Below are 13,349 nucleotides of genomic sequence, written 5' to 3'. Positions count from 1 at the left end.
TGTATATGTGACCTTATGTGTGATGTCACCGGAAATGAGATCACGCAAGATACGTTAGTCTGATGTTAATGCTAAAGTGATAAATTGGATTTACCTGCCTGCGTGTTACCTTCACGTTTGTTCAATAGAGAACTTTGCACTTATATTTATTGAGTGGACATCAGTTCTTTACACAGACCTTTGTTTGTTAATATACAACTCAAACTCCTCTAGAAAAAGGCCTATGCTTCTCTCCGTGTGGTAAGTGAAGTGTGACCATTTGCGCAGTTGACACCTCAACACACTCCTGCTTGTGGAGCATGCTTGCGCACCTCAGAACCACGCGTCGCCTGCCAGCCTGAAGGTGTGAAGGGACAATTTGGCACGAGCTGCGTTTCATTTATAAATGGTTACCTCGATCGCAGACACACTTCACCAGACTCCGAGGACTGAGCACTCGCGTTTAACCCACAGGAACACTTATGGAATACTCTACCCGTATGACTCGGGCTATGGAGATAAGCCTGAATTCTCCCTTTGGACATACTGGATATAATAATGAAAACACAACTCACGAGCGTGCTCTGTTTTGGAGACCGTGGGCACAAGGACCGCTTGAACAAAGGACGGACTCTCATGAGGTAAGTTTACATGCACATGAATCAACTTTTGATCCTTTGAACATGAGAGATACATTAACGAATTAGTTTATATATAGAATGAATCCGAATTGACAAGACGACTGAGCGGATAAATTGTAATGTCTATATTCGAAGATTTTGCGAACATTCCATTTATCTGGTCTTTCTTTTCTTTTTTTTATCGCAGTCATACGTCAAACCCCTGCTTGAATTATCAGATGCCAAGAAACCCAAAAACGTTGTCCATCCTTCCAAGTGAGTCTCATCTTAAACACAAAAAGTTTCTGTTTTCATCGGGCATTTCATCTTATCAGGCATTGTGTTAGATATCTGTCGTTTCTAATTTGAACGTTGTTTCTTTGGTAGGTTGTTCTGGCCTAGATCCAACTGCTACGATTACCTGTATCAGGACGCCGAGGCGTTGCTCTCGAACTATCCCGTCCAGGCGACCATCTGTCTATACACAGACTCTAGCAGCGACGAACAAGGCAGTGAGGAGGAGGACGAGAAAGAAATGAACTAGACAATTATGAATGAAAAGATGGAGCGTAATATATTCTATAACTTATTTCTGTGCATAAATTGTAAATATACGTAATGTAATGGATACATATCAGCACTTTTATTTTTGTAACACTCTTGCAGGGTATCACTATGTATATGAAGATTTCTCTAATATCAATAACTTAATAAAATAAATCTCTAAAAAGAAACCTTTTCCTCTGTTTTCCCAATCCCTATTTAGTTAAGTTAAGCTTGCGCCATTATTCCACTGTTCCATATGTTGTCATTCAGATGGCCTATATTGGTTGAAAACCAACTCTGTAGGACAGTGTTTCCCAAACTTTTTACAGTCCCGTACCCCTTCAGACATTCAATCTCCAGCTACGTACCCCGTTTCCTGCACAAATCATTCAGGGCCTGTTTTAGACCAGAGATTGTTCAGCAGTCCTCAGTCTCCCAACTTGCCAAGATGCTGATTGTGGATTATCACTCCGTAACATCCACCTTCGGTGAGGTGTGCACTGCCCTGCTATTGCTTCTGACATCTGTGACAGTGGCAACAGCCGAGTGATCATTTTCCAATTTGATGTAATATCAAAAAGCATATTATGCATCACCACTGTGAAGTCCGTGTGCGTTACTAGCTGATTTGCCCTTAACTGACTATGTACTCCGGTCAGAGAGTAGCCACAACCTTCAGATGTAGTACAACAGATTTATTGGCGTTTGAACTCCAGCGGGTTGATAAGAGTGCATTGAGTGCTTGCAGTAGAATTAGCATAAATTAAAGTAAGTATTGGGGCGTGTGTTTGTGTGGTTTTCTGTAGAATAAAGAAATACAGAATATAGAATGAATATACAGTACATACGTAGCAATCTGTACCAATATACATAACTATATGCCTATTTGAACGATATACATAATTACATATTATTAATCATTTATAACATATCCTTCACTATTATGCAATATACAGAATTGCTATGCAAACAACTGAAATAATAATAATAATATAGCTGCAGGCAGCAATGGCGGGTTCCTCCTCAACATTCCAATCATTACAAAATTGACATGACACTGACATGTATTTCATACATGTACACAACATTGGACAGATAATTGGATCAATGGCTGATTTGAAGTCATTTTTTTTAATTATTCACAAATTGTCACTGTCGAGAAATATCCATGCTGGTGACATTATGGGTTCTTGAGACTTTGTGAACCAGGGAAAAATGTAAATTCTGCACAATTTGTCACTGTATAGAAAAATCCATGCTGCAGACTTACCAATGGGATATTCAATTTGAAATGCAATACTGTCAAGATCCACAAGCTTCAAGCTAAGGAGAGAGCGGGGCCTTGGTCAGGCCACAATGTCATGAAATGGTGTGTGTGCGTCTTGCCAAGTGTTTGGTGTGTCAGGTGAAAGTTTGTGTCTGTGAGAATTGGGGCAAGCCGCACGGGGAGCGAAGGAGGAGAGAGGGAGACATTACACTGGAAATGGTGGTAGCAATTAGCCAAGCATGCATGTTTCAAATATTCACCAAAAATCTACTTTTCATCTTACAGTCAACTTTTTTTCAGATTTGTGTACTAAACATTCTCAAGTGTCTTCATATGAACTTGTGATTGAATCAGAGTATCACTTTTTGAATGAAAAATGTGTAAAGCATTATTTTAGCGTTAGCGATTAATGCAATCTGCTTTATATCAATCATTTTTGAAGATATGAAGTTGCCTTTGCACATGGGGACATGTTGTAGTGTCTTCCACGTGCATACCAAGTTTGGCGTTGATATCTGAAATATTTGCTGAGATATCACTTCACTTCCTGTTTGATGGCTTTTCTGCTGAAATTCAGTGGCTGTACCGGACAAACGGTTGTGAGGATCAAAATTCTGTTGGATAAATGTTGTGAGGCTTGGTCTGAAGATCATCTCTGGTGATTTTGAAGAAGATTTGACAAAAATTGTAGGAGTGGAGGCCTTTCAAAGGTTTTTGATAAAACCGGAAATTGCGGAAAATCTATATAACCGGAAATTGACGGCATAGGGTGTGTTGAATTCGTCTTGATCCGGGGAATCCAATGGTACCTCATTTTTGAAAATTGGTCAAACGGTTCAAAAGTTACAGTGTTAACAAAAGTCCAACTTTGACCCGTTGGTGGCGCTAGTGTGGTCTAGTGGGAGACATGAAACTTGGTGTGAGTGAAGAAGGGACTGTCCTTAATGAGTGTGCCAAATTTCAGAAAAAGTTACCATACGGTTCTAGGGCCTGCCATTGACTTCAATGGTACAAGAATAATAATAATACCTACAATAACAATAGGTTTCCTCCTGACGGAGGAACCCTAATTAATACCAATCACCTGCACTCAGTGTATCAGAAACACTGGAATTACAATGCCGTTACATTAATATACCACAAGATGACGCTCTAAGACCACTAATGGAGAATACAGGCATTGCCTGGGAGTCTAAACTCTAGCTACCACCGCGATCATAACACTTAACAAAAGGAAGTGGGAAGTTCGTGCCCAAGCGCAAAGCCTCAGTCCAAAGAGTGGCGTAAGCTCACAGTCCAGCAGGGAGTTTTCCACATAGACATATATGTCTATGGTTTTCCACAACCACTTTTATGTTTGAAAGGCATCTTTCGGCTTGCAGGTGTGCTGTGCATTTGGCTGTGCTCAGTCAGCCTGTCGGTCTTGACGTTCAGATTTTGCGCCTAAACTAGCTATATCATATCGTCTCGTCACATGATCAAATAGAGACTTGACATTGGACAACAACTTATATATTACGCAGCAATCATCATTGAATATCTGTGTATAACAAAAATGTAAAAGAAAATTAAATGATTCATTTAATTGAATAGTTATTTTAATAGTTTATGTAGGATAAGTATACAATTGTGTTATAGATTGCTACTGGATATTTCCCCTTCCCCAAAATAATGAAAACCATGACAGAGATAGGTTTGCCATTTCGAGAGGATATAAACCATAAGGTACTATGAACCATGTGTTATAACTCAGCTTTGATCACAGGCGTGTTTACATAGCGACGTCTAAGAGACAGGCACTTCCGATATATGTATATATACACGGGCCACAGTGCAACTACACTGTCTGTAGTTATACCCCTGACTGCGCAGGTACACACAATTAAAGCCAACAGCAAAAAAACTAAATACACCTCTTTCAACCACAAATAAGAGATACCTAACAGCGACTTCACTTAGAGGCTCTGGCTTAGGGGCCCCCTGACCTTCTGTAATCCATCCCTGTCTGCAATGTGTGGCTGAATTTGAGCTGTACACTTTTCAACCTGAACTGACACTACTGCTGGTACTTATGTCACACAGATGAAAGCAGATACTAGACATAAACTTGTAACACAGGTAGGACTTGAACCCACCATCCTCAACTCCAGAGGCATCTTGATCCATCAGGCCACTGCGCCGACAGAAGGACACCTGTCCTAAGGACACCTGAGATTGTCAATAGATTTAAATAAGGAGTGATTTAAAAAAAAAAAGAAGATTTTGGGGAATGAGAAATAGAAATTTTGTAAAGAAAAATTTTCATTTTTTAAATGGACTTATTTCAATGAAGAATATCTTCTGGTGTAATTTAGTGAGGTAACGATGGATGACTCAGCAGCTGAGACACACAAATACACACACTCACACTGACACACTCAAAAACACACTCACACTGACACAAATACACCCACTTACACTGACACACTAAAAAACACACACTCACACTGATACACTGATATGCTCATAAAATCACAGTTTTTGTCAAAAGAACCGAACACAGAAGACTGTTTGGCCACTCAGGTTTGGCAACCTTAGACAGGTTAACTGGGAGGGACTTAAACATGCCAACAAAGCCTGTTGTATCACTTACACATGCTACTGCTGTCTTCAGTAATGCTGTTTGAAGGTCAGCTTTTGCATGGGGGACTTTGGTATATTATCCACAATAGCATCTGAGACAAACCTTTTGTGTAACCACATCAAGATTTGCATAACTTTCCAACCCAGATGGGACTTGAACACACAACCCCCAGCTCCGGAGGCTGATGCCCTCATTTCAAAGACTAAATGATGCACATTGCTGCACCTAAGTTTGTTATTGTCAATGACTAAATATCACATACATGTGCCAAAATTAGGGGGGAGCTGTGGTGCAAGCAGCAGCCCCGTACCATGGTTGGGCCTAAACGCCCACGGGGACCTGGGTTCGAGTCGACTCGTAGTCATTTCCCGATCCCAGTACCAATCTCTGTCCAGCTCCCTTCCTGTCTCTCTTCACTGTCCTATCCAATTTAAGGCAAAAAGCCCAAAAATTAATCTAAAAAAAAAAAGTGCCAAAATGTCTTCCTTTTGCTTTACTTTCCATGTACAGAGGTGTGAGAAGTTAAAATCCCCCCTTCTCACCATGGCACCAAAATGGAGGTGGACTCATATTTCCCTACAAGAGCAGGAGAGACTTGGACTTCTCCCACTACCATGGTTGGGTCCAATTGGCTTGATTGGCCCAATTAAGCCCAGGTGGCATGCTATTTAAAGGGTGCCTCAATCCTAGCCAGGGAGAAGCATTGGACTCTTGAAAATGCATGAGAAAACACTGTCCTGCTGTGAGGTGAAGTGTTAATAGTGTTTAGATGTGTGAACACTGTGTGCCTAGAATGTGGCCTAGGATGTTGTCCAGTTTCGGTGTCTAGTTTGTGCCTAGAATGTGGCCTAGAATGTTGCCTAGTTTCGGTAGCAACATCCCAAAATCATGGGGTGACCGCCTCGGTCCCTCACAAGAGGTTAGATGCAAATCTGTGAGTTCACATAGGAATCACTCGTACTCATGCAGCTCATTCAGAACAGGAAAACCAATCACCCTGCCACTGGCTCTTTGTTTGCCAGTCAAGACAGTGGTTCACGAGGTAGAGGAATCGTTCAAACAGAAGAATGCTAGTACGATCCTGACTCCTCCATGTGACAAAGTCTCCCTGAGCATAACACTGAATCCCCGTCCGCTCCCTTTGTGCAGGTTGGTGCCTTGCACGGTAGCCTCTGCCATGTGTGTGAATAATACGAATCAGTGAAGGGGTAAATGTGTGAGTCATTTACCTGTAAAGTGCTTAATAAATACCGTCTGAACCATTTATGAACACAGAAAATAGTGGTGTTCACACTTTCCAAAAACAGGAGCAGGGTTTCAAAAACTCTTCAGTCTTTTAGCACCTTGGTTTATATTTATTATGTTTACTTTTAACAGACGCCATTCAGGAAAACCCCTCTTCTTAAGATCTCTAGTTTTGCTGAAGATGTCATACGTGATGGCATAAGAAGCCCAGGTCAGGGACCCTCTTTTATTACAATCAGTCCAGACAGTATCAAACAAATGAACATTTAGGAGTGCAAATATTAAAGTACGTTATCATTTTCACTATCACCATTTCCCACCGTGATGTCCTGACAACCATTTTGCATCTCTTTGTTCAGTTACTTTAAGAGAGTGAGAGAGCAGTTTTGTGTCTTGGTTTGTACATTTCCTTTAGACCACTGTGGGCAGCATAACCGGAAGGGTTATTAAAGATGACACCCACCACCTGCAACATTACCATACTGAGACATCAGGGATGTGTTACCCCAGCTGCTCTATCTACTGGGAGGATCAGCACAACCCTAATGTAACCTTTTGTGTGATCTTCTTTTGTTGGTCCTCTCTAATCAGTGAAAGAGACGTGAGATGTGCAGGGTCCTCCCAACACCTGAGTGCAGAAACCCAACACAGCCATTCGTGAGAAGGACAAAGTGAAGCCCAAGTCCAATACACAGCCTCATGAATTTGTTTTGACATGGATTGGTTTAGTCTTACAGACATTCCTTTGTGAACAATCCTTGCAAAACAGGAAAACCCTGAAGTATGATATCCAGCCTTTTCAGAAATGTACAGGCAGTGCCTTGCAGACAATTGGGGAGGTCTCACAATTTCCCTGTAGCAAGCACCCAATCAGGAATAGACTTCGGTGTGTAGGTATGTTTGTGTGTGTGTGTGGATGTGGGTTTGTCTGCAGCATATAAAAAGACCATGAGCTAGACTATTTCACAGAACTTAGGATCACGTCATCACGAGTGTCTTGGGTAGTGCCTGTGCATAAAACTTCTTTGAGACAAAAACAGGTAAGTGAGGACAGCATATACTGCATGAACTATGAATTAAAGGTATGTAAGTGAGTGCAGGGTCAAAGCATAGTTATACTCTAATATTTTGTTACTTTGCATTTACTGGTATATTTATTATATAACAAGAGAAATATCATATAGTGGTTTTGTTTTACTGCTATTAGTTGTGTTTTTGTTTTCAAATATCATGTATATAATCCAGGTATATGTTTTCCACATAATGGAAAAGTCACAGTAACAGATTTGCAACTCTTTAACATCCTAAACGTTGTCCCTATCCAGGGAAAGTCTGGAATAGGCCTTTCACCATGATCCTGCTGGTATGCAATTCCTTCTGCCGTTTTCCTGGCATTACATCTGTAGAAATGTATTTATTTAAAGGCCAGCTCTTATTTTGTTCTTTACACCAATCAAGTAAGAGCACTGTTTAAGGCACAGAGAGCGTATTCTGAATTTGATTTAGCTTACTTTACTAAATGGGATTTTGGTTTAAAAATATAGATCATTTTTCATTGCTGTGTCAACATTTTCCTACTGTATAGGCTTCTGCTGTGCATTATAAAAATAATCTGAATACAGCACACCATCCCAAAACATATCAATTTGAACACAGCAGGTCAAACAGACTCCTTGTTATCTGACCAGGTATTGGTGAAAACGATGCTGCTTTCTTTTGGGAAACTGCTTATGTCCCACACTGAATGGTGTGTTCAACCTCAGGTGATGTTCCTTTTTTTTTGGTTCCAGGTGGTGTGTGCTTTGGCTGCTGTTTCTTTGGCACAAAGACGACCTCTGCCTGAACTAATAGAGGAGCCTAATCTCCAGCGTAAGTGTGTGTGTACTGCCATGGTGTGATCTATGCCTGGAAGCAAGTTGGTCTGCAGTGGAGTCATGCTGATATTGACATACTTTGTTGATTTTTACACTTTTATTTCACATTTGGATATTTAGTCATTTCATTATTGCCCCTTTACTTATGGAATGGGTCACTCAAATACATAACATACTTCAAGTAAAAGCATAGAGAACACCATAAGCTTCCTTCCATGTTTTGCAACGCAGCTCATTGTATGGTTAAATCCAAATAAGTTTGTACTGATAAACATTTCTTTTTTTCTTAACAGCCATCTGCACCAAACTTGGATGCATGGAAAACATCAGTAAGTGCTTACACATTCAGAATATCGGTGTGTGTGTGTGTGTGTGAAAAAAAAAATAGTAACTGAACAAAAAGGACTGTAAAGGTGAGGTCCGGGTATTGTTGTGTCGCCCTGGTGTGTCGGTAAGAACACCTCTGGAGTCAGAATGGCGTTTACGGGTTTACTTTAAGGATTCAGGCAGCACAGTAATGCACAGCGTTCAAATCAGGCGTAGCGAGCATAATACAGAGGCGATTTGTATGCTTGTGGTCTAGCGGAAAGGAAACAATTGAAAAAAAATGATACATTGGTTTGCATAACACAAATGCTTAATATGTACAGATAAAATGCTGTAACACAATAAAGACTCTACCAAACAGTAAAATTTTTCGTAGTCAGGAATAATATGTGCTACCATTCTAATGCCCTTAATGTGCAACATGGCGTTTGAAATGGAATCCTCTTGCTCAGGTTGTAAATAATAAAAGGAAGTTGACACATTTTAAACAGGTTTTACATACCGAGTGCACACCATTAACAGTTAGCCTCAAATGCATTTGAAGTAGTCAGAAATACAACTAGTACGTTTTTACAGCATGGGATGTTCATACGTTCATCCAACAAAGACACAAATTTACAGTTCGTCAGTGACGCACACACTTGCACCTGAAGAAATGTTAAGTGGAAATGTAGTCCAACATCTTCCACTAAGATAGATGATCAAGCGAACTAGCTGATATGATGACTCATCGGGTGATCTTCAGCTAACTACTCACGAAATGTGTGCGAAACACAGATCTCAGCGCAGGCGTGCAGGGCAATCTGCAGTCACTTGTCTTTCTAACAGTGTGTGCGTGTGCATTTGTGATGTTTGTTTTTATACCATATGTATGAGTGTCTGTGTACACAGTATGTAAAACATTTACAAGATATGCAATGTCCATTTGCATCATTGTGCTATTTATTATCTATTAGAGTGCTGGACAGACTGGATGGACTGTGACAACCCAACAGGAACTGGAGACTGGGAGACTATCAGTAACCTGAAGAAGTACTACCCCAAGGACATGTGCCCCAACCCCACCGCCATCGAGGTGGCAACTGTGGATGGCATCAGCATGGCGGATGCAGGCAATGTGTTTTATGCGTGAGTGTATAGTAGCTATTATGTATTCAAAAATATAACAATCATTTTCTTTGTATGCGCCACACGGAATGGTTTACTGAACTCAGGGTTCAGGCATTGGGCTCAATATCAATTGTTAACAGGGCTGTGTAAATCAATAAAATTAAATTCAATTGAAATTGAATGTAGGGCACATGCCATGACCTTAGCATTTCTATGACATTAGCTCATTCATTTATTCTATCTGTGAGAGACGTGTCATGCTGTTAGCTGTTATGCTGTTGGGGTCTATAGCCCTTGACAGTCTGCGTGAAACAATAATGTGTTATCCAAAATCATGTAACAGAGAATCTGAAGCACCGGTGTTGTCGGACCAGTGGTGGCTAGTTTTTCATTTATAGGTCCCTTTTAGCAACTGGGACAAGCATTGGAGGTAGAGATCTCTGTCTTCTCACCCAATGCAACAAGTAAAAATTAAGCATTTTTGAATGCTTGGTCAAGACAAGGACTTCACTGAGGTGGACCACTTTTCAGCTTTAGTCTTGTGTGTTTTTACTGACCTCGCACCATGAAGCACACAAATACACTAAAACAGGTAGAATGGCATTGATTAAAGGATCCTGAGCATCGATTGTCCACTAGAGATTGGTATAACACACTTGGTCGACACTTTATTAGCTAGGGTATGATATCAAAATGTTAAATAGTTAATTATATAATTTCAGTAGGTGGCACATGGTTGTAACTACAGTGTTACACAGTGGACCTTTAAGTTACACTTACAAGATCATACATAATGTCTCAGTAACAGTTTGTTGGATGTTAATGGTGTTTTATATTTGGCACAGGAACGATCACATCACTGGGCTCATCTGTAAGAACGCAGATCAGGAGAAATGCTTCTGCCGGGACTACAAAGTCCGTTTTGTCTGCTACCCTCCATTCTGTGGCAACCAGAAACGTATGTGAACCTGTAAACAATTATCTATTACTCACAGTTAAAGGTTCAGTCCCCGATTCTAATCCAATACAATTATTGTAAAATTCAGCAAATTGCTCCCTCAGGGTCCTCTGTGTGTGCCCTAAAAACAAGCTCTAGTGTGTCTGGGTATGTAAATGTATTACAAAGTGGATTGGACCAACAAATACACTATTTCAGCCAATCAACACGTTGCTCCAGGACATTGGAAGGGAGTGGTGTATTTTGATCGTCTGTTGAGCTAAAATATCAACAACCTTTTGCAAGAATTGCAGAACTTTTCACAGGATTTAAAATGGGATTGGGATGGGATAAAATGGGCTAAACATGTTATATGTCATGTTATATGAGATATTTGTAAATAACTCCACTGAACAATATTTGTGTTTTGAACATAGTTTCATCCCGACCATGCCAATAATGCAAATCTGAATTTGATTTTAAATCATTCATTTGAATCCAACTGATGAAATCATCAGTTCAAATCAGACCTTTTATGTGCTCACATGCAGAGCAGGGCCTAACCTAATTGTGTGCCATGATGCGAAGGCAGCTGTGCTTTTACCATGTGGCCACAGCTAGTGACATCACTGAAGCTCGGCCTATGTCACAGTGCTTTCCCTACCATGTGACCTTTACCATCTTAACACTATGAAACACAAACCCTTAAAAGTTTTGCACATGGACTGGAGGACAATAAAGGTTAAGGATAATTATTAAACAACGTTTGTTAAGCATCAAACATCATCCCAATCATGTCAATGAAGAATATTTGAATTTGAAATCAGACATGTCTTTTTTATTGTGCTGATTTGCAGTGTGCTGGACAAAGTGGTATGATCGTGACAATCCCTCCGGTACCGGTGACTGGGAGCTGCTGCAGAACCTGCGGAACGAGAACCCTGGTGAGATCTGTGCCGATCCGATCGCCATTGAGAGCAGGACTGTGGACACAGACACTCCTGCCGCCACGACTGGCCAAGACTTCCTCCAGTAAGGGACTGGCAATTCTCAGTTTTCTTTATAGTTATGGCTATTTTTTTAGTACATACTTTCATCTATATCCACTTACATTGCATGGAGTATGTTAGCAAGAAGGTGAGTATAAATGTATTAAGTAAAATATATCTCAGAAGAGATGGGCCTTCAAATGGTCTCTGAGTTGAAAAACCGACAACACATTTTATGGAGATAGTTGTTTTTGCCTAAAAACAGGAGAGATTATCACAGTACATGATTGGGAACATAGAAATGGAAGTTCATCATGATATAGTATTAAAGATAGGATGCATTTTAGCAGGCACTGTATATAAGCATGATGACTGACACATATCTTTATCCCCTTTCCTCCCTGTATAGCTTCTCTCCAACAACTGGGTTCGTATGCAAGAACGGCCCCAACCAATACTGCCGGGACTACAAAGTCCGGTTTGGGTGTCCTTGTAAGCCTGTCTTGGCAGAACTGGCTGTTGAGAGAGACGAATCTTGATCCATTGGAGATACTATCCCATAATATCTCAAGGGTGTGAGTGTTCAATGGGTACTTTCCCCAGTAGTGTCATCTTACATCTGTTGTTGTGTTTCCCCATATTGTGCTGACTTGATGGTTTAAAGGTCAACAAGTATGCAGAGAAATAATAAAACTAGAACTTCAAATCCTACATTTGTTTTCAGTGTAAAGTTGCAACTTCACAAAAAATAAAACAAAAAACATTGAAGACTTGAAGACATAGGCCCTGCCCTCAACTGTTCTGCTCAGGAGCAATAGATGTAAAAAGATTTTTGTCGGATATCATGAGGAAAATATGAACTGGCAACCAGCGAAGCACTGCAGGTTTTACAGTTTAGCCTAGCAGTAAAAAATGATAGGGGGTTCTGGGGGTGTTGCCGTTGTCTTATGAGGTCTCCTCTGTGTGTTTGGTAATAAACGGCATTCCTCGGCCTGTGCTGTATAGCCTATGGGGCCTCACGTTGCCTTCTTCCACACTAAGCTTGCTACAGTATCAGAGGCAATTAAACGCGTACATCAGTACCTCAATTTACAATCCCAGTCCAAAGAGTGGTGATGACCTCTCCCTCGGCATTGGGCGAGCAAGATTCTCTCAAGCAAGCACACTTCCTTTAAAGGGAATTTTTTTCTGGTGTCTTTTGGAGAGGGTGTAACAAAGATTCTTGAAGTTAATAGTGTTGTGGGACAATCTCTTAAAGTACTGGTGTTTACCCTCAAATTGCATGCACCACAGATGTTTCAGCTGGCCAAACTCTAACATCAGACCCGGATAGTGAATGGTGTGTAAGTATCTGAGAACACAGTCTGAAAAGAGGATAGAAATTCACCAATTTGGAAGCTGAGGACAGGATCTGCCTCTCATATTTGCACATGAGCTGCATGTGACATAAATAATGATGTACTTTAAATCTGAAAATCATGTAATTAATACATTAATTAATAAATACATTAATAATTAATTCATTTAATGTAATTATTCAAATTGTTGCAAATGTTTTTGTCAGTCCTGGTACTAACCATAGTTCTCTGAAATCAAATACTTTGTAGTTTTATTTATGTTTTTGAGTATGAAATACAAAAATAATATTACTACTAATACAATATTTTTGCAATATTATTATTTTCCAAGTGTACAATGCATACAGCCACACACCACAGAGGTAGAATTTTGTTTTTAATTAAATTTTTAATTAAAAGACATTACTAATAAACTAACATGTGATACCCTCCTCCAGTGTCGATGTGGGAAAATCCCCTGACATCCCATATGTG

The 13,349-nt window shown here is 40.2% G+C and overlaps 2 protein-coding genes and 1 pseudogene across 2 annotated transcripts; all 3 read left to right on the top strand.

The window, feature by feature from the left end:
* Positions 1-149: 149 nt before the first annotated feature.
* LOC116223896 (protein ripply2-like) lies at positions 150-1,454 on the top strand. Its single transcript, XM_031582177.2, has 3 exons — positions 150-620; positions 808-875; positions 987-1,454. Exons 1-3 carry the CDS (start codon positions 462-464, stop codon positions 1,141-1,143), a joined length of 384 nt encoding a protein of 127 aa, XP_031438037.1. The 5' UTR covers positions 150-461; the 3' UTR covers positions 1,144-1,454.
* Positions 1,455-9,385: 7,931 nt separating this feature from the next.
* LOC122133551 lies at positions 9,386-12,158 on the top strand (the record flags this gene model as incomplete). Its single annotated transcript, XM_042709989.1, has 4 exons — positions 9,386-9,609; positions 10,362-10,549; positions 11,386-11,560; positions 11,927-12,158. Coding segments are annotated over 4 exons (717 nt in total), but the record flags the coding sequence as incomplete, so codon positions are not given.
* Positions 12,159-12,525: 367 nt separating this feature from the next.
* The window catches only part of LOC116223895, a 10,759-nt pseudogene continuing 9,935 nt past the window's right edge, over positions 12,526-13,349 (top strand).

The sequence above is a fragment of the Clupea harengus genome, chromosome 15 (assembly GCF_900700415.2).
Source record: "Clupea harengus chromosome 15, Ch_v2.0.2, whole genome shotgun sequence".
NCBI lineage: Eukaryota > Metazoa > Chordata > Actinopteri > Clupeiformes > Clupeidae > Clupea > Clupea harengus.
Note: the sequence above shows the minus strand (reverse complement) of the source record. Positions and strands in the feature narration are given on the sequence as shown.